This window comes from Mytilus trossulus, chromosome 1, assembly GCF_036588685.1.
Source record: "Mytilus trossulus isolate FHL-02 chromosome 1, PNRI_Mtr1.1.1.hap1, whole genome shotgun sequence".
Lineage (NCBI taxonomy): Eukaryota > Metazoa > Mollusca > Bivalvia > Mytilida > Mytilidae > Mytilus > Mytilus trossulus.
Genome location: NC_086373.1, coordinates 72645711 through 72665285, shown reverse-complemented (window position 1 = coordinate 72665285; position 19575 = coordinate 72645711). Strand labels below are relative to the sequence as shown.

General features: G+C 32.2%; 1 protein-coding gene across 1 annotated transcript; it reads right to left on the bottom strand.

The window, feature by feature from the left end:
* Nucleotides 1-553: 553 nt before the first annotated feature.
* On the bottom strand, nucleotides 554-19072 carry LOC134684209 (uncharacterized). The gene is made up of 13 exons (XM_063543484.1): nucleotides 18988-19072; nucleotides 11882-13204; nucleotides 11294-11399; nucleotides 10567-10727; nucleotides 9845-9896; nucleotides 9172-9256; nucleotides 7093-7161; nucleotides 6494-6553; nucleotides 5858-5905; nucleotides 5485-5604; nucleotides 4782-4883; nucleotides 4432-4529; nucleotides 554-3748 (listed from the first exon to the last, which is right to left on the bottom strand). Exons 2-13 carry the CDS (start codon nucleotides 13191-13193, stop codon nucleotides 3595-3597), a joined length of 2367 nt encoding a protein of 788 aa, XP_063399554.1. The 5' UTR covers nucleotides 13194-13204; nucleotides 18988-19072; the 3' UTR covers nucleotides 554-3594.
* Between the last annotated feature and the right edge of the window lie 503 nt (nucleotides 19073-19575).

Here is a 19575-nt window from a genome sequence, read left to right as displayed (position 1 = left end):
AAAGAACGGATACCAATTTTGGGACGTAAGATCACACAAGGGTAAAACTAAATGCCTCTTTGCTACTTTAGGGCACAACAATTTGCCAAAAAAATATATGAAGGACATAAACCAACGACAACCACATAACTACAGGCTCCTATAAAGCCTTATACATTTTGTTTAATCTAACACCATAGTCATTCCTGTCTTGTATCTGCGACTTTCATCACACGTGAGAGAAAAAACTAAGGATTATCCCATGAATCAGGAAATAAGGTCAAGGTGACTCAGATGACACCTTATAATCATTACATACCCCAAATGTAATTCCTATAGTATAAAGTATCTAAGATGACACTCAACTACGTAAACATTAATCATGTTCATTGATATATGACACAGGGTTGATGAAAATGCACATTTATACCCATGGTTGATAACAATTCCAATACAATGTGGTAACTAGTGTCAATGTGCTAATAAAACAAATTTAAAACATGTACTTCTGGCTTAATCACTGTTTTAATATAAGAAGCACATTACCTGTGTTTCTCGTCAGAAATAACGAACATTTGCTTTTTGCATAACTTTATTGTCAAAATTTTATTTAACCTAGAACATGATATGCGAAAATGCTGTTTATCTGGCAAATGTGTCTTTTACATAGACATGTATGAAAACAACATGAAATAAATAGAGTCTCCTCTTAAACCATTCAAAAAGCAAACAAACATATCAAATACTGATCCACTGCCTCACCATCAAAGCTTTATAGTAACCCACTAACAAGTGAGTGTTACATAGTTATATACTAGTCAATATACACTAACAGGTTGTGCCCCATTACCATGACATATCAGTGAGAAATATATACGGTAACAACAGTAAAAACATAATTAGTATCAATATAATCAAATTATAATAAAATGTCAGGAATCTAAAAAAACAAAAGCAATTTTCTAGATATGGATCTTGATTAAGAGTTTCAAATTGATGAAAATATTACAGCTTTTTAGAGTGCTTTTACAACGAGGTTGAATCGTTCATTTTGCTGAGGGCCAAGCAATATATTCTTATATCATATACATGTACTGTCAAACATTTTTATGCTTGAGTGAGTGTACAATTAGTTTATTTATTTGGGTAATTATCAAAACAGCCAGTTTTTTGGAAGTTTCATTACATTGTGCCTGCTTAATACAAACTTGGCAATTCTGTAAAAAAGAAATCATCAGAGGTGGACTAACATTTTGATGAAATGAATATAAACTGGTCATTGAAAAACAACTTGCCCTATTCAAAATTTGAAATTGTTCTATTTTTAATTAAGAGTAACTAAGAATGTGTAAAGGATGTACAATAATTTACTAAGTATTGAATATAAGAGTAGATTGGAATTTACAATACTGCATGTAATGAAACAATCATAGTTTACAGCAAATAACATAGTTAATTAGGCTAAATACTAGCTATTAAACTAAAATAATATCAATATATTTTTGGTTTTCAATACACCACTGGAATCTTTTTTTAACAAAATGGTAGTCACTATGATGTGTCTATTTTCTTTTCAGTAAAAAAGGCTAACTAGACTATTTAAAGGTGTAAAATACATAAGTGATCAATGTTTAATATGTAAAAAACACCTGCCAAACAAGTGATACATTATGGAATCTCATTATCCATATGAGCATGTCTCAGGATCACCTGTTTTTACAGATCACTGCAAAACTTTATACATTCTATTCATGAAGGCAAGCTCTTTTACAATTTTGACTATTTTCCAATTTGTCATCCCAGAGTAAAATTATACAATCAACAATTTAGAGCACATTTTTAAAATAATTAAATTTTGCTTCATTAGCTCTAATAACAAAATTATACTATTTTGCACCAGAAAACATATAAAGCTTTTGTTTCAAATCAAAAGGAGATGCTACCACAACTTGATTATAAATTATCTGCTTGTATTTTATTTCTATGTACAGTGACATGAAATCATGGTCAAATTCTTATTTAGCATACAATTCAAATTGTTCACATCATACCAAAATTATGTCATCTATCATAGGTGGTGGTATGTAAAAGAAAGATGGGTATATCTAGAGCTCATGGTGCAGCTGTTTATTCTACCATTAAAAGTAAAAGAACCTGAAATAATCACAATGACAGTTTATGGTCATATAAACCTGTTGTAAACCATGCAAGGTTTAAAGTTTTATATATAACACTGTACCAATACATTATTGCATGGTAATAACAGAAAGTCAACACTATATCAAACAATCCTTGAAATAAAACTATTGCCATTTTCAGTGGTGTGTATTATCTAAAACTCATTCAAATTAATGACAATAACTACTAACAACAAAAAATAATGGAAAAATATTCTGGCATTATGGAATAGAAAAATTTAAACACTGTTTCAATGAGACAAAAACTAAACCAGTTATTGGCAAGATTACATTATTATTATTGCTATCAAGTATGATTCTGAAAGAAAAATGCTGATGGCAATCCCTTCCATGTCTATACAAAATAGTCAACAAGAAATAGCAGCATGTTTTTTTTCTCGATTGGACAGTAATGGTTGTGTACAATTCTGAGTACATCCAATGACAGAATGTGCATTTTAATTCAATGATGGTCTTAAAAATTATAATTTTAAACAGGAATGAATGGAGATTCTTAAGTCTCGGTCAGGTATAATCTTTTACAAATTTATTAAAAACTTTAGAGAAGGAAGCCAGATAACGATAATAACAAAATAAATGTAGTTTGCTAGACATTAAATTCATTGTGTAGCAAAATAAAACTACCTGTCATCTACATGTACTTAAGTTAACTACCTAAGGTCTAGAAAATGAAATATGAAAATAAACCACTTCAATACACATACATTTTTATCATAGGTACTTTGTCCAAATTCTTTCATATGTTTATTTAATTGTGAATGCACATCTTAATGATCTAACCTACCACTACAGATATTCTAGGTAGGTAATATCTCCTGTTCTTGAATCTAAACAGGACTGAAAGCTGAATGTTAAATACCCCTAAAACAATTTGAGATATGCATTTACCTAAATTATTTGAGAGTAAAAGACGTTCAAACTTAACAACAATATTTTCATATAAAATCAAAATCATATTTAACCATGATTGTATAGTTATAATTTAGTTAGATGATGTCAATTCCATACTGAACTTTAAAAACTCACTAAAAGCATTATTTTTCTTTCTAAATTTTCATTTTTGTATCATATATATGTCTCTATTCTCATCAGCAAATTTATAGGTTGAGAGAAGATTTGTTTTTAATTCAAAATATGGATTTAAACTTTGTTGTCAAAGAGTAAAATAAAGTAGACACTTTAAGCAATTGTAACTTTCCATTATAAATCAAATTTGTTGTGAGCAAAAAATAAAAAATTGAACAATACAAAAAGAAGAATTCTAATGTAATGTATACCTGTTGATAACAATGAAAATCTTAACAACAAATCACTTATTACTATATATAAATTTAGTAAACAATAACAAGCCACTATATTAGGTATACATGGCACATTTCTCTACTATATTGATCATGGATGGGGCACACAATTGATTTCAATGTTTTTTCTTTCTTCTTCTTGTTTTCTTGCCTGGAGCTGAGGAAGGCTGGGTTGGTTGTGAAGGCTGTGGGGGTTGCCATTGTGTATTGCCGTCTGTATGCATTGCTTGTTGGAACAGATTATTGATAAAGTCCTCCAAGTCTGCTTCACTGTAAATACATTACAAAATAATTAATATGAAATTCTAATGCAACAACGTTTGTAACGTTAATTTTGATTGGATAACGTCATTTATTTACATGGCATCAATTGACAATTGATGCTATGGGATATTAGCGCAAGCGCAGACGGCATATGACAAATTTTTAATACATGTTTTAACGTTGATTTCTGTCAGTTTCATTAGAATGGAGATAACAATATTGTATCTTAAGCTCCGGCGGCATCAATTGGGGATTTGATGGTTGCAAATACCCGTTTACTGTCTCCGCTAACGCGTCGCCAGTAAACTTAATTTGCGACCATCAAATCCCCAATTGATGCCGTCGGAGCTTAAAATACAATACAGTTATCTCCTAAGTTTAGTTTATTGGTACATGTATTTCCTACTCATACATTCTCAAATCATAGCTAAGTATTTTCAAATCTATCTAGATATAATTTGAAATTCAGCTCAAAACTGAATGCATGCTTTTTTTTTTTAAATGGTTGAATGGTTTTATACTAGTTATTTTTGGGGCCCTTTTTGGTTTGCTGTTTGGTGTGAGCCAAGATCCTGTGTTGAAGACTGTTCTTTGAAAAATTATGGTTTACTTTTACAAATTGTGACTTGGATGAAGAGTTGTCTCATTGGCACTCATACCACATATTTTTATATCTATATGATACATACCCAGCCCTGCCTTGCTGTGCACCTCCCCTGTTTCCTTCCGTGGCTATTCTATAGAACACATGGTGGGCACTAGCCTGCATATGTTTAAAGAAATCTTTCTACAAGGAAATCAAATAAAACAATTAAGTGTTTTTACATTTTTGGACATTATCATGTTGACAAAATTTTAATGAGTTCTCATTATTGGCTGTCTACATATAAGTTCCTACAAAATAAACATATGAATTTGCAAAACAAATACAATTAGTTCTAAGTTTTACCAGAATTAGTGCCAAGTCATTGGTAACTTATCTTTTCAATAAATTACACAACCTAAGAACCTGATTATCTTAAGTTCAACAAATAATTACCTTACAGGCTACCCATTCAGTTATATCATATATTTTTCCTTCCATACATGCATAGTAATGCCATAGGAAACCAAACATTGTTGTCTCAGCCCAAACATCACCCTGTGAAAATAAAACATGCTTCTTCATTATTGACATGATAACAATTGAAAACAAATCATTAAATTCAGCAAAGGTTGTCACATTTCTTTTGCTATCCTCTTACTGCTATATCTTTTATTGTCAGGGTCCACAATTTTGAGAGGCAGCATTTTTGTAAAGCAGTTTAATTTGCTTTTGTTAATATGCCTTATCAGTGTCTACTGAGCCATGTAATTGAGATCAAGGTCAGATGAAACCTATCAAGTAGCTTGTACAAATAGTGACAAGCTTTCTGCACATTAAAGAACCATTGCAGCAAATCTTTGAGGAGTCTGAAGCTGGTCTGTTACAAAGCAAAATTTTTACCCCCATCTAAAATGATTTTTTTAAGTAGCAGTCCAAATTTCCAGGCCGTTAAACCAGTAGTCATACCTTGTAAAACCTCACTATTGTTTTGATTGTAAAAAGTTTCTAGTCTTGAATATGCAGGAAATAATTGCCACAAGCACATTCTAAAATATAAAACTTCAGACCAAATGTTTTTTGCAAATTCTTTATTTATTTCTTGAATTTTCAGATATTTGACAACTTTGAATAATAGTGATATCAAAATAGATCTTACCTCTTTGGCAGAATGTCTAACATTACACCTTTTACAAAATCTGGAACTATACCATGGTCGGTCTATAAAAACTCTCCTATGTTTTCCTCCACAATTATCACAACGCATCATATTGGCAGCCTAAAATGAAAACTTTCTACTTGTAAAGGTAAATATATTAGCACAGTTAAATACCCTTCATTATTTAGATTTCTTGATCCTGGTGACTATTGGGGTCAACAAAGACTGTCTTTAAATGATCCCTTGAAAATCAACTCTCTTGAACCTTTATTAGCAGTCATAACAGTAAAGATGGGCAATGATAAATCTGAATAACATACAGTTCATTTGTAATGAAATGTTTGAAATAACATAGGTAATGAACCATTCTTACCTCTTGCATTTTGTCTTGCAGTTTGGTCAACAGATCATTAAATTCCTTCTGAAAACATAAATGATTCTGATTATAATCAAATGTTAAAGTCACATGTTAGGACAATATATCATACAAATTTTTCTGAAAATAACTGTTATAGTCAAAAGTTTTTCAAACTATAATCAATTAGTTGTAAGATGTTGAAAAATTTACTAATCATGTATTTGAAAATTTACTCTATTTATTAGTTGCTATGACTTATACATACATAAATAATTTTTCAACTACTTTTGATTATCCATACGAAACTAAATATTTGATATTTTTAAAAAAGCATCATCCAAAACTGTTTTATGGAAGTGATAAAATAATGACGTTAACAGCAATAATATTTACTTATCTGCACAAAATACCTTGTTCATTACAATACACCTTATCACTATTTGGAAATCTACGCCAGTTGACCAGAGAATCTGTTCTGCTTTGACTATTGATGTCATACAACAATCATTTTTCAATTGCGGTGAAAAGAAATTATGTATTTAGTAGCAAAATTTTACGGAACCTTTGTGATGTCCAGCAATGGCAGACAAATAGAGATAAGGTGTATAAATAAGCTATTCATCACTTTAACTTATTGATGTAGTCACTTACCATAGCAGCTTCAGCTTCATCTGCCTGTCTGAATTCTGTGTCATACTTTATTCTCAGATCCTACAAAAAAATAAAATCATCTTATTTTTGTTTTACTGAAATTAAAATTTTCAACATCTTTATGTCTACTGTTCTTTTTCATAGGCAATGTAGATTACACCAAAATTATACTAAAATATATCTGGGGTTGTGTGCTTGTTTTTCATTATAAAAATGCTTTACTTTAGATTTGTGCTACAGCAGTTGGTTAAAATTTAAGACCAGTTGAAGTTTGGTTTGATAAGGCAAACTGCAACTCATTCAAAATTTTATAAATGCACTGCAATAGGTAGAGTGAAACACTTACAGTCAAGTCACAGTTACAAAGATCATCACCAGATTATCCATAACATTATGGAAGAAAAGAATCATTTACATATTCTACAAAATTATAAATGATATTCATCATTGTTAATAAAAGTGACATTTAAGAATTTTTGAAACCATCAAAGGTGATTGCAACAACATTATCCATACAATAATATGTAGCATAGTTCATTTGTATCATTAATTTGATTAATTTTTTTTTTGTAAGAATACTATAATGTTTAGTAACTTACAGTAGATCCTATCAATTTGAAAGCCCGTCCTAATATCTTAAAAGCTTCTTCTGCACCAGGCTGCTTGTTCTGAAATAAATTTGATTTAAGAATATAACCAGATGCTCCGCAGGGCGCAGCTTTATACGACCGCACAGGTTGAACCCTGAACGTTTGGGGCAAGTATGGACACAACATTCAAGAACATTCAAGCTGGATTCAGCTCTAAACTTGGATTGTGATTAAATAGTTGACACAGCATACAATTTGTAGGTTTCTGACACAGAATGAATGTGGTCTAATGAACTTAATTTTTTGGTTTTGCCTTTGAGCAATTCACTATGCTGTTGAATATTAATCCTCTCAAAAAAATGTTTGAAGAAATTTTCTTTTTATTTATGAAATTTCAAATAAGGAAAATTGTGCAATACTGTGCAATTGAAAATTTCTTGCTATTGCACAATACTGTGCAATTGAAGATTTCTTGTTATTGCTGAGTACTGTGCAATTGAAAATTTCTTGCTATTGCACAATACTTAATATAATAATTTTAGATCCCAATTTGGACCAACTTGAAAACTGGGCCAATAATCAAAAATTTAAGTACATTTTTAGATTCAGCATATCAAAGAACCCCAATGATTCAATTTTTGTCAAAATCAAACTAAGTTTGATTTTGGACCATTTGGACCTTAATGTAGACCAATTTGTAAACGGGACCAAAAATATAAAATCTACATACACAGTTAGATTCGGCATATCAAAGAACCCCAATTTTTCAATTTTTGATGAAATCAAACAAAGTTTAATTTTGGACCCTTTGTGCCCCTTTTTTGTAAACTGTTTGGACCAAAACTCCCAAAATCAATACAAACCTTTCTTTTATGGTCATAAACCTGGTGTTTAAATTTCATAGATTTCTATTTACTTATACTAAAGTTATGGTGCAAAAACCAAGAAAAATGCTTATTTAGACCCCTTTTTGGCCCCTAATTCCTAATCTGTTTGAACCAAAACTCCCGAAATCAATCCCAACCTTCCTTTTGTGGTCATAAACCTTGTGTCAAAATTTCATAGATTTCTATTCACTTAAACTAAAGTTACTGTGCGAAAAACAAGAAAATGCTTATTTGGCCCCTAATTCCTAAAATGATTGGACCAAAACTCCCAAAATCAATCCCAACCTTCCTTTTGTGGTCATAAACCTTGTGTTAAAATTTCATAGATTTCTATTCACTTTTACTAAAGTTAGAGTGCAAAAACTAAAAGTATTCGGACGACGATGACGACAACGACGTGATAGCAATATATGACGAAAAAATATCAAATTTTGCGGTCGTATAAAAAGTAGTGTCATTTTTTTATTTCAACAATTAAACATTACAGTAAAAATTCCATCTGTAACCGTATGCAAATTAATATATTTGATAACATTTTAAAAGACAGATTCTTGCAAGATTTAAAAAAAAAAAATTACTCAACTGAACTTATGTTGTTGATGTTTGACATCAGAATTGAAGCATAAAAAGATGATCATTTGACTTAAACATACAGATTACCACTAAAAAATGAAATTATTTCAGTACACAGTACCTGATGAAAAACCTCAAATGTTAAAACATTTTGATCAGTAAAAGAGTTAGAAATCAGGCCTTTACTCACTGTCTAGCCAGAACCTATATAGCCTACAGAGGGTAGGAAGATTGCTCATTGTTGAGGGTCATTCAGTGACAGATGGTTGTCTCATTAGCAATCATACCAAATCTCCCAATTTTTATATAATTAAAGATGAAATGCGTATATCTAGGTATCAGTGAATACCCATCTTGATTTCCTGACATTATTAATTAAACATGGGAGAAGACAACTCCTAATGACATGAAGGTCAATATTTCATTATCAAGGTCATAATAGTTGAAGATTCAAACAATATATCCATGTCTTTCATTGGGAAAAAAATTATCCTTTAATAGTATACATATTCAGGCACTCAAAAAGGGTGAAAATAATACGTCAAATATCTGCATACAGACAAATAATAATTTTGTGAATGCTCTTGTGTTCCAGGATTTTGTTTGGTATAGTTTTATTGTGACTTACTTTATCAGGATGTACCAAAATAGCTTGTTTTCTGTAATATTTCCTGATATCATCATCACAACAATCAAACTGTAAGCCTAAAATACTGAAAACAACAAAATTAATATTGGTAAAACGAACAGATGGTTATTATGCTAATTATGATGCAAAATATTTCCAAAGTTAATATGTTGAAACAGAATTTACATTATATATTTACACAACTGATTCCCTTTTCAAAAATTTCCTTTTTGTCCACTTGTAAATAAATTCTGAACTATCTTCTTAAATTTAATTGATTATAAAGGTGATTGGCAAATATTTTCATTCACCAAATTCTATGATCAATATATCTGGAATAAAACATGTTATCAGAGAATTTGTCAGTCTTTCTAATGACTGGCTGTCTTGTATGGAAAATATAGTCAATTTGACAACAAAAAAAATTTTCTAAATCACTTATTTTAGATGCATGATTTTAGTTTAAACATATTCATTGGTAGTGGATTGGGAAACAACATATATTAATCCCTTTCCACTTTGCAGGTGTGAGTACTGCCTTGTAGCAGCATTAGCCTGCTCTTTTTTTTTAAATCTTACAAGGATGTCTTTTATTGTCCCCTTCTGACAGACTATCATAGTGTCCTGAAGACCATACTCGTAAATGGTGTCTAAGGTAAATCAATTAACTCACCTGTAAGGGTCTTTTCCTTTACAAGCTAGAAGTCTCTGCATGGCCTCTGAACCTGAATATTTATGTAAAACTTATAATATAGCTTCAGGTCAAACATTCAGATTTTACCTTGAACAAAAACTAACAACATTTTTACAGTAAAGGCAAACATATAATGTTTCATATTTCATGAATCAAAATAGTATACCTGTGAGGGTTGAGATCTAAAATAAACCTGTTTAACCCCACCGCATGTGTGGGCCTGTCTCAAGTCAGGAGCCTCTGGCCTTGATAGTCTTGTATGCTTTTTTTTTTTTAATTTTAGGTCATATATATGTTGTGGAGTTTAGTGTGACATAATTTTTGTTATTTAATTTGTACACATTTTGTTTATGGTCCAGGTGAATCACGCCTCCATTTGTGGGATTTTTTCGCTGTGTTGTTAACATTCGACTATTTTCTGCTCTTTGATTGGGTTGTCAGAACCATTGCCTCTATGACTCTTTCCTAATTTCAATAATTTTTGTTATTTTTTTTTTTAACATGCTAGTCTATTGTGCATTTTAGTACTGTTGAATGTCAAATTTCAATACTCTGTACTTGCAAAGTAAAAAGTCCATCAACAAAAATAGTCATTCAGATTTTTTACTGAACATTCACTGACTAGGCCTTCCCATTGAACATTACGCAAACAATCTACCTTTGTCCGACTGCAACAATTTAACTAGAGGGAGAAATCTTACCTGTTGAGGGTAAAGCTATATTTTCATCTACTCCAAGTTTTCTCCTTTCCAATTCAGATTGTTTAAAAAACCGTTTGAAATATTTGTTCAGTATTCTTGTCTTAACAAAATGTGACACTTTCCCCCAAGTCCATATCACATAAAGTACTATATTACTGACTCTGCAAATTGAAAAAAAATATGTAGGTTTAAATTAAACAAATTTTCTAATATAAGGAATTGATCTAAATAGTTTTGTGGTATAAACAGATGATAGCAAGCACATTGCTAGGACAATTTATGACAGCTTTAGAATGATCTTCATTCATATGACAAGACTTTGTTTAAACCATAAGTCCATATATCTATTACTTTAATATACAATGTATAGGTATACAGTTAGCTCAAATAGAAGTACTAACACAGTTATGCTACAAAACCTAACAGTTATCATGGTAACTAAAGGTATGCTTTAAGCCACATATACTTATAAGTGCCTATCAGAAGGCTACCAGTATATGAGTCTAAATACTTACAGGTAGAGCCCAAATAGTTGAACTTTCATGTATGTTTCGGATTTCAATAGAAGTAAAATGTAGATGTAAACTAGAGGTTTGCTGAAAGTCCAAATACATGTTACAAAAGTACTTACAGTTATACTAAATCTCTCAATATAAATACGGATTAACAATAAAAACATGTGCAGGTATTATAATATATATTCATGTCAAAATACAAAAGTACTTACAGGTATGCTATTATTCCAAATAGAAGTAACACCACTGTTATAAAGCCTGACCATATGAAAGACACAAACGCTTTGGACTTCTCAAACAGAAAGTTGATCCATTCATCTGAAAAGAAATAATAACAGTGTCAAATGTGGAGTTCCACCTGCTCTATATTTTTTTCTAATCCAGTCCTTTGCAAAGTTTGATTGCAGTTGGCTATTAATTTCAGATGTATGAAGGGTTTTAAGCTAGCTTATTGAGGGCTATAGTCACTTTATTTTCAATAGAAGTGAACACAATCCAACGGCCCCCATTGACTTTTCTATATAAAAAGTTTCACATTCAAAATAACAGAATTTAAGCAGAACTCTTTACAAATATTTTTCTTTATTTTACAAATGCAAGTATCAAATTGATCAGAAATGCTTTTGTCATTTGAAAAATTGTTTCCTAAATGGCGAAAATTACGAGCATTGACAAAAAACGTGCTAAGAATGATGTTCTCCTATATCATGTACACACATGCATGCATGTACATTTTACAAAATACAATAACATGTATAATAAATGTTTGATTTCATACATTTATTTATCTAAATAATTACCTATATATTCTTGATCAAATGGAGATTGTAAAGGCAAATGCCCTTTGTTGTCTTTACTGCTTTCGTCTGATTTGGACTTCTTATCAATTTTCCCATTCTGTACATAGTTATCATGTTTCCTACTTTCACCATCTCTATTTTGAGCACTGTTTCTTTTGTAAGAATCACTTAGATCATTGTTAATATAAATATTGTCTGTTGATTTTTTGTGAGCTGATGATGACGCTTTGCTTCCTACTTTTCCATTATTAAGAACGGTTGCATTGTCATGAGAAGGCTTGCCTGATGTGGATTTTTTGGATGTCTTTGATTGAAATATCCTTCTTGCATCAAAAAAAGGTTTGTTAGGGTGTAGTGTTTCTGCTGGTCTAGTAGGCAGTTTGAAGTCATCAGTTGTGTCTGATTTTGTTGAATAACTCTGTGGGGCAGGTTTGGTCAAATGTATCTCTTCGATTCCACTTGTTCCACTACTAACACTACTTGTGCTCCCCTTTCTACTCAAAACACGTGGGATACTTTCTGTACTATCACTACGTTGGTCCTGACTCACAGCAAACTCCTCAAACTGGTCAAGACCATACTTAGAATCTGGTGTGACATTGGATGCCATATCATCTGAATGTTTATTATTTATAAGGCCTTTTGACCCTTGTCTGGTATAATATGGCTTTCTGATAGGCTTGAATGGCTTTGCAGATAGAAATGGTGAGGAAGTTTTCTTTTTAGAGGAATCTGTCTCTTCCTTGTCCTTTGGTGCTTGCATAGGTTTTCCTTTTAATGTTTTTGCAACGTCTGAATAAGTCATTTTGTTACTAGACTGTTGGTCTCCTGAACTAAAGGTACTAGATACATCACCATTAGATTTAGAAATGACTGTAGGGGATCCAAAGGGGTCATAACTTTGTGAAAATGAATTCCAATTATTATATGCATCTGCATAAATGTCTCTTCCATCACTGCTTGCATCAGACATGCTTAAGTTTCTGTGTGGTGATGGATCTGTTGCACGTAAATCATGTTCAAAAGATGCTGTTGTGGGATTGACAGACAGTAAATTTTGAATGTTGGCTAATAGATCTTTGTTTATCTGTGTGCTGTCTATTGCTTGATCATATGTTGATGGACTACTTGGAGGGGTGAAGGCATCCCAGTTGAACATTCCAGCTTGCTCATTAACATTTTGATTATGTATAGGCATTCCACTAAACTGTGTCCAAGTACTGTACATTGGAGCTGCTTGACCTCCAAGGTCAAATCCTCCTGATACTGGTGGCAGGTCATCTGTTTTTATCTTCCTGGCCTCTGCCATCATTCAACTACAACCTGTTAATTAGAAATTAAAGACAAAATATTATAGGGTATCATTATAACATATTATAAAACATAATAATCATCTTTTATAAGATTTGAAAATAATACTTTCTTTTCGTTTCAACTTTGAATTGAACTTTGCCAATTACTGATCAGATAGTATATATTTTTTCTTGTCCACATGCAACCCAGGCAAAAATAGTTACTCGTCTGGTTGTTCAAATGTACAAGTAAGGTGAGTCAGATATTTTTATTATAATTTGATGGGTGTTGGTTCTATTGCTTGGACATTTAAAAGAAATGTCTAATTAAAAATGTATGCATGGTGCCTGGTGGGGTCAGCTAAAACGGAAAAACCAAAGGTCTTATCAATATAACAAACAAGAAACACTTGTGAAACACATCAACAACAACTACTGAACATCAGATTTATGACAGGTGCAAACAATTGCACCTGGTTTAAACATTTTAATGGTACCAAACCTTCACCCCTGTCTGAAACAATAGTGTAACTTCACATTGAACATAGAAAGACACATTATAAAATATCAATTGAAATGGCATAACTCTGTCACAAGACATACATGACATATGAACACAAGTAAAGTGAATTAGACCGTTGGTTTTCCTGTATGAATGGTCTTACACTAGTAATTTTTGGGCCCTTTATTAATTATAGCTTCTTGTTCAGTGTGAGCCAAGGCTCCATGTTGAAGGCCATACATTGACCTATAATGGTTTACTTTTATAAATTGTTATATGGATGGAGAGTTGTCTCTTCAGCACTCACACCACATCTTCCTATATCTATGTTCTTTTAATCAACCAAGTTTCCTGAAATTCTGTTGTGTGGTTTCAGTGTAGTCAAAGCAACAAGAACATAACTGATAAGAGGATGAAAAAAAAAATATATGTGGGGTTAGCTATCTAACCGTAGCTCTAAAGTCCTTGTAACACAATGTGATGTTTTGAAAATACGAATAGTATAAAACTGTTATAAGAATCTAAGAGATAAGTATGCAGTTAACATGGAGTATAATATTACAAAATGTATTAAAACAGTCTGGGCCAAAAACTATTTGAAGCACTAAAAAAAAAATACTAGCCCGAAATTATATGTACTGGACTGATTAAAATCTGTGTTTGGGGGCATGCCCCCTGAAAATTTTGGAATATTAAATGTAAAATCCTGCATTATAAGGGTTACATTTTTGTATCTGGAAGTGTACATGGTGTATATAACTTGTCAAAAATGTAGAGTTTTTTCTCCATGTGATATTTCTTCAATAAAAACCTTTTCAAAACTGTTGACAAGACTGTTTAAGACTTTTTTCCTAGAATTTAAGACATACATGTTCATGTAAATTAAATGTATACATGTACATTGTAGATATAAACCCCTTGCCATCACATTTTGTTTAAATAAATTTCTAATTCAAATTTGACTTTTGAAAGTTAGGCCAACTAAAATTAATTAGTAGATTTTCATCCAAATTTTTGAAAAAAAATGGGGCGGGTGGGAGGATTTTATTTCATATGAAACCCTTGTCACAAGTTCTTCATACCGCAGAGTAAATGCTAGTGGAAAACATGCTTGTATAATGTATATATACATGCTGTATAAGGAATCCTACACTAGTTTTTAAACTCTTAAATAAAAATCCCTTATTGGCAACCACTGTTATACATATAATTGCCGCATTAGAAACCTATTTATAGAACACTTCAAAAAGAAGAATAATGCTCTCTTCAGTTAGACTATACCTACACCAAATTTATTTTGCTTTCTAAGCAATGGTTTGTAGTCCCCATTAAATAAAAAAATGTATTGGTACATCAAGTATTTATGTATGAGACATGAACTTAAACAAAAAGTAGCTGGTGTTTAATGACTTAATTGAGGGTATTGGGACAGTTACAGAGGGTGTTTGCTATTTGTCAACAAAACCAACAGCCATCAGTGGCGTAGGTAGACAATTCATGAAGGTGAAGCCCAAATCGGCAGGGGGTCTGGGGGGACCAGGGGGCAAAGCCCCCCGGAAGCTCCTGGATTTTAGGGTTTTAGACCCACAAATATTAACTGAAAATATTGAATGTTACAGTGTAGTCAAAAGCATTTCTGTTTGATAAAAGTCAGATAATTTTGCGAAAAATATATATTGTTCCTCAAAGAAACTGTAAAAACCACTTCCAGAGGGGTAAAAAAGTTATATTTACTAAGACCAGTATAATAACAATTCTTAAGGGTGTCACGGAACCCAGTGTCAGACTCACGCCAACTTTTAGAATCTTATAAATGTTTTAAGAACTTTAACTGTAGACTGGATGTCATGATGATGGAAAAAAACTAAATCCATATATAAGTAATATACGGAAAAACAGGATTTATATTTTTACAAAATTTCCTTCTAGATATATACCAGCTTTTGATCATAATCAAGCTTCTGTCCAAGTTTGGTAGAAATTTTAAATCCACGATAGTTTAAGAAAGTTATTGAAATTTTAAAAACTTTAACCACAATTTGAATATTTGTGACCGCCGCCGCCGACGACAATGGAATGTAGGATTGCTATTTCTCGATTTTGCGACTTTTTTTGCAGGCTCGACACAAACCACACCATTATAAATTGTTTGGAGATGAGATGTAAACAATATATTCAATTCAATATAGACTTATTAGTGGGTACCTAGGTTAGGGCATGGCGGTGCCTTCAAATTAGTTTAGCCCCGCCACATTCGATATGTGCCTGTCCCAAGTCAGGAGCATGTAATTCAGTGTAATGGTTGCCGTTTGTTGCTGTTTATCATATTAGTTTTTCTTTCATTATTTTGTACATAATTCAGGCCGTTAGTTTTCCCCGTTTAATTTATTTTACATTTGGCATTTGGGAGCCCTTTTTCGTTATGTGGTTATGGGTTTTACTCATTGTCGATGTCCGTACGGTGATCTATAGTTGTGAATTTCTGTGTTTTTTTTTGTCTCTTTTAAAGAGTTGTTTCATTGGCAATCATTACCAAATCTTACTTTTTTTTATATTGATGGGCAGCGGAATACAACCTATGAGGTCAACTGAATGAAAAAAAACGAAGGTGATGGCTCATCCTTGACTTTGGTTGTATTGAGCAAACATCGTGCAAAAGCTGAGCAATATTTATGATACAACATTATATATGATTCTAAATTTCCTGCCATGTTTGTCAGTGAATGAACTAAAAAAAATGTCTTGTTTTATTTTAAAAATATAAACACTGTAGTCATGGTAGTAGGGTAATTGTTTGAGGAATATTTCACTATAAGTAGATACAGCCAGTCGAAACCTTATGTGTGGATATGAATAATTAAAAGAGTCAGAGTCAATCTTTTTCACCAGTGACTTTTAACAAAAAAGCAAGACTCCTGTCATTATTGGTTGCAAAACAGTCAGTTACTTTAGGATACATAGCCCCCGAAAGTTGTTCGTGTGTCATCGTAGAACGCAGCTGTTTTAATCCGGCCCATGACAATGAAACTGCGTTGATTCAGCGGGGGCATTGGCCACAGGCATTTACAATTCTGCCTTGGCTTCCGAGCTTCCGCCTAGCTACGCCACTGGCCATGGTTAAATATAATGGCTTGTCATAATTAAAATGCGTGTTTGTCGACTTTTTTCTCTCTATATACGGTCATAAATCAAACAAGTTCGTGCTTGTGTCAATTTCTTTAATCCAGTCATGTTTTTTGTACCAATTTATTCTACGATTCTTCCACTTTGGATATCATTCACAGTCCAAATTTCCTGACAAAGACATTATATGTATAAAGAAAAAAACAAGATTTTCGATTCACTTAATTGTGACTAACGCAATTTGCGTTCAAGGACAAGGCGTTTTACTCGAATATTTCATGCCAATCTCATTCTCAATCTCTATTCTCTATATATGATCTTGTCATCATAGAGCAGCAGAATATGTCGACCTAATCATTTTCGTTAGATTACTGGAAGAAATACAAAAACGAAATTTTGAAACAGGAAATTTTGAATTAAACAAATATATTGATGGTTCTTGACTACGGACATGAACAAAATCCGGAAATCATATTTTTGTTGATAAAAAAAATCGGGGCAGGATGATTTCAGAAGGGTTGCTGGGATGAAAATCTAGCAATTAATGTTAATTGGCCTTAAAAAGATCATCCTTTCTGATGGAGACCAAGAAAAGAAGAAGGCTAATATCGATCAAATTTTATTCTGCATTATTTTTTTTCAATTTGCTGAACAACTCCTGTTCAATTACAAATTTGCCTCCTTTTCCCTGCTCCTTACAGTAGCTACAGAACATAACTAGATTCTAGTACAGGAGTCAGGGTTGACCGTCCGTTTTTGGTGCTTTTCCAGGTCTCGCATTATCCAACCACCTCAACAGTGAAGCCATGTACATTGTAACGATGTTCGTGACCAAAAATTATGTGTACACTTTCGAAATGAAAACAAAACTGATACCACTTCTTCATAAAATTAATGGTAACCAGTCACTGAAGTCGTCCTAATAACCAGTCGACTAAAATACACAAGATGTCAAGCAGGTAATTTCAAATTAGTGTCTTCTGACGCAAAAATTTTCATTTAAAAAAATAAAATTGTTATGATTATATTTTATTTAGTCTATGCAACTTAAATCAATCAATAATTACCAAAATTTGACATTTTGAAAACATGTGGTACTGACCGTCTGTGTGCTTTTTTTTAATTGGAACAACCGGTTTTGATCGGTTTTTAAGGAGACTGTCAAAACTGGTTTACAGTATTTTAGCAAGGAAAACATTATCAGTTTATTGATATCGATGGTGTTGAGTGACATTCTGCTGTTAAGTTAGGGGTAACGATTAAAAAAGTGCACACAGATATGCACTAGACCAGTCGGACTATTGGCAGTGTACGTAAACTAGTCTGAGCTTATTTAAACTTGACACAGGCTTCGGGCTACGGCTTAACGTTGCAGACTGTTATAATGAGCTGTATTACATGTACACTATGTAAAATAGAGATTTTGGGGAATCTCTATAAGATTTCTGGAGTTTTTTATTAGTTTTTTGGTGAGTTTTCTGGATATTGGTATACTTTGCATATTCAATATAAAAATCAGTTAAAAAGGTTTTCTCCTTTGAACTGTTTTACAAATTTTATCAGGGCATTTTATAGCTGACTATGTGGTATGGGCTTTGCTCATTGATGAAGGCCGTAAGGTGACCTGTAGTTGTTAATGTCTGTGTCGTTTTGGTCTTTTGTGGATAGTTGTCTCATTGACAATCATACCACATCTTCTTTTTTATATTAACTCATCAGATAAGATACAAAGCAGAAAAACATGTATAACAAACACATACGGGACTTGACATGGTATTAAAACATCCTTGGGTTACAAAAAAAGGAAACAAAGTACACAAAGTAATGACAAATATATTAGTCTATGACTATATAAAACATTGAAGGGGTTGCATAAATTTGCAGTTCTCCTTGTCAAAAATTACTTATGAACCTAAAGTCAAACTTATGTCTATTCTCTGAATGTTGCAATACAACAAAAATTCCTTAGTCTTCATTGAAACGGAACTGCTTCCCTAAAATGATGTAGTGTTATTACATTTTTCCGCGAAATGTCAAAAATTATTCTTTCGTTTTCACAAGAAGTACATGTTTTATATTGATTCATGTCAGATTTTTCTATAATTTTGTATGTGTGACATACTGCAACACCAATGGGAGTGGCTGAACAAACTAGAAAATGTGAATAAGGAAATGAAATATGATCGTACGACAAAATAAATTCAGTTGTTTTCCTTCTTTTTCTCTCGGCCATCGGCATGGAGTTAATCTCGCTCTGGTCACGTGATAGGAAACCGATGCGAGATTCAAATATAGTAGCTTTTCAAAACGCTTGTTTTACTTTGCACCGTGACTATACGCACGATAATATAGGGTTATTGCACGCTAACTTTTGGTTACGTTCTGTGGGAAATATTATATTGCTATACAATAATATCCGATATTTTATTCTATATGGCCCTTTTTATATTGCGTCTGGATTCGATGATCGGTAAACACGAAATTTTCTATTTCGTTTTTCTTTCAATATTGTTGACATAGTTCTATGTTTTTATTATACACAACTAGAACACACCCGTGATATCGCGGGTCCGTGACTGAATTAAAGTATATAACTATGCGTAAGCCTTATTTTAGTATTGGTATTATCATCAAATAAAAGTCGTGCCGATTATAAGATACAGTTTCTCTGCTTTCACATCTTTCTGTTTGAGCCCGTCGACCTAGAACTCTTCAATTATTGGTAATATTCAGGTCCTTGAATAGACCACTTTCGAGTTCATCCGTCACCGGCAAAA

What these genes read in the sequence shown, in the direction of transcription:
- LOC134684209 (XM_063543484.1), bottom strand. Translation starts at nt 13,193, where the DNA reads ATGATGGCAGAGGCCAGGAAGATAAAAACAGATGACCTGCCACCAGTA. An exon ending in TCAAATTGATAGGATCTACT is followed by an intron (nt 6,554 to 7,092) that starts GTAAGTTACTAA and finishes ATTTTTTTGTAG; the next exon opens with GATCTGAGAATAAAGTATGA. An exon ending in CTGAATGGGTAGCCTGTAAG is followed by an intron (nt 4,530 to 4,781) that starts GTAATTATTTGT and finishes ATTTCCTTGTAG; the next exon opens with AAAGATTTCTTTAAACATAT.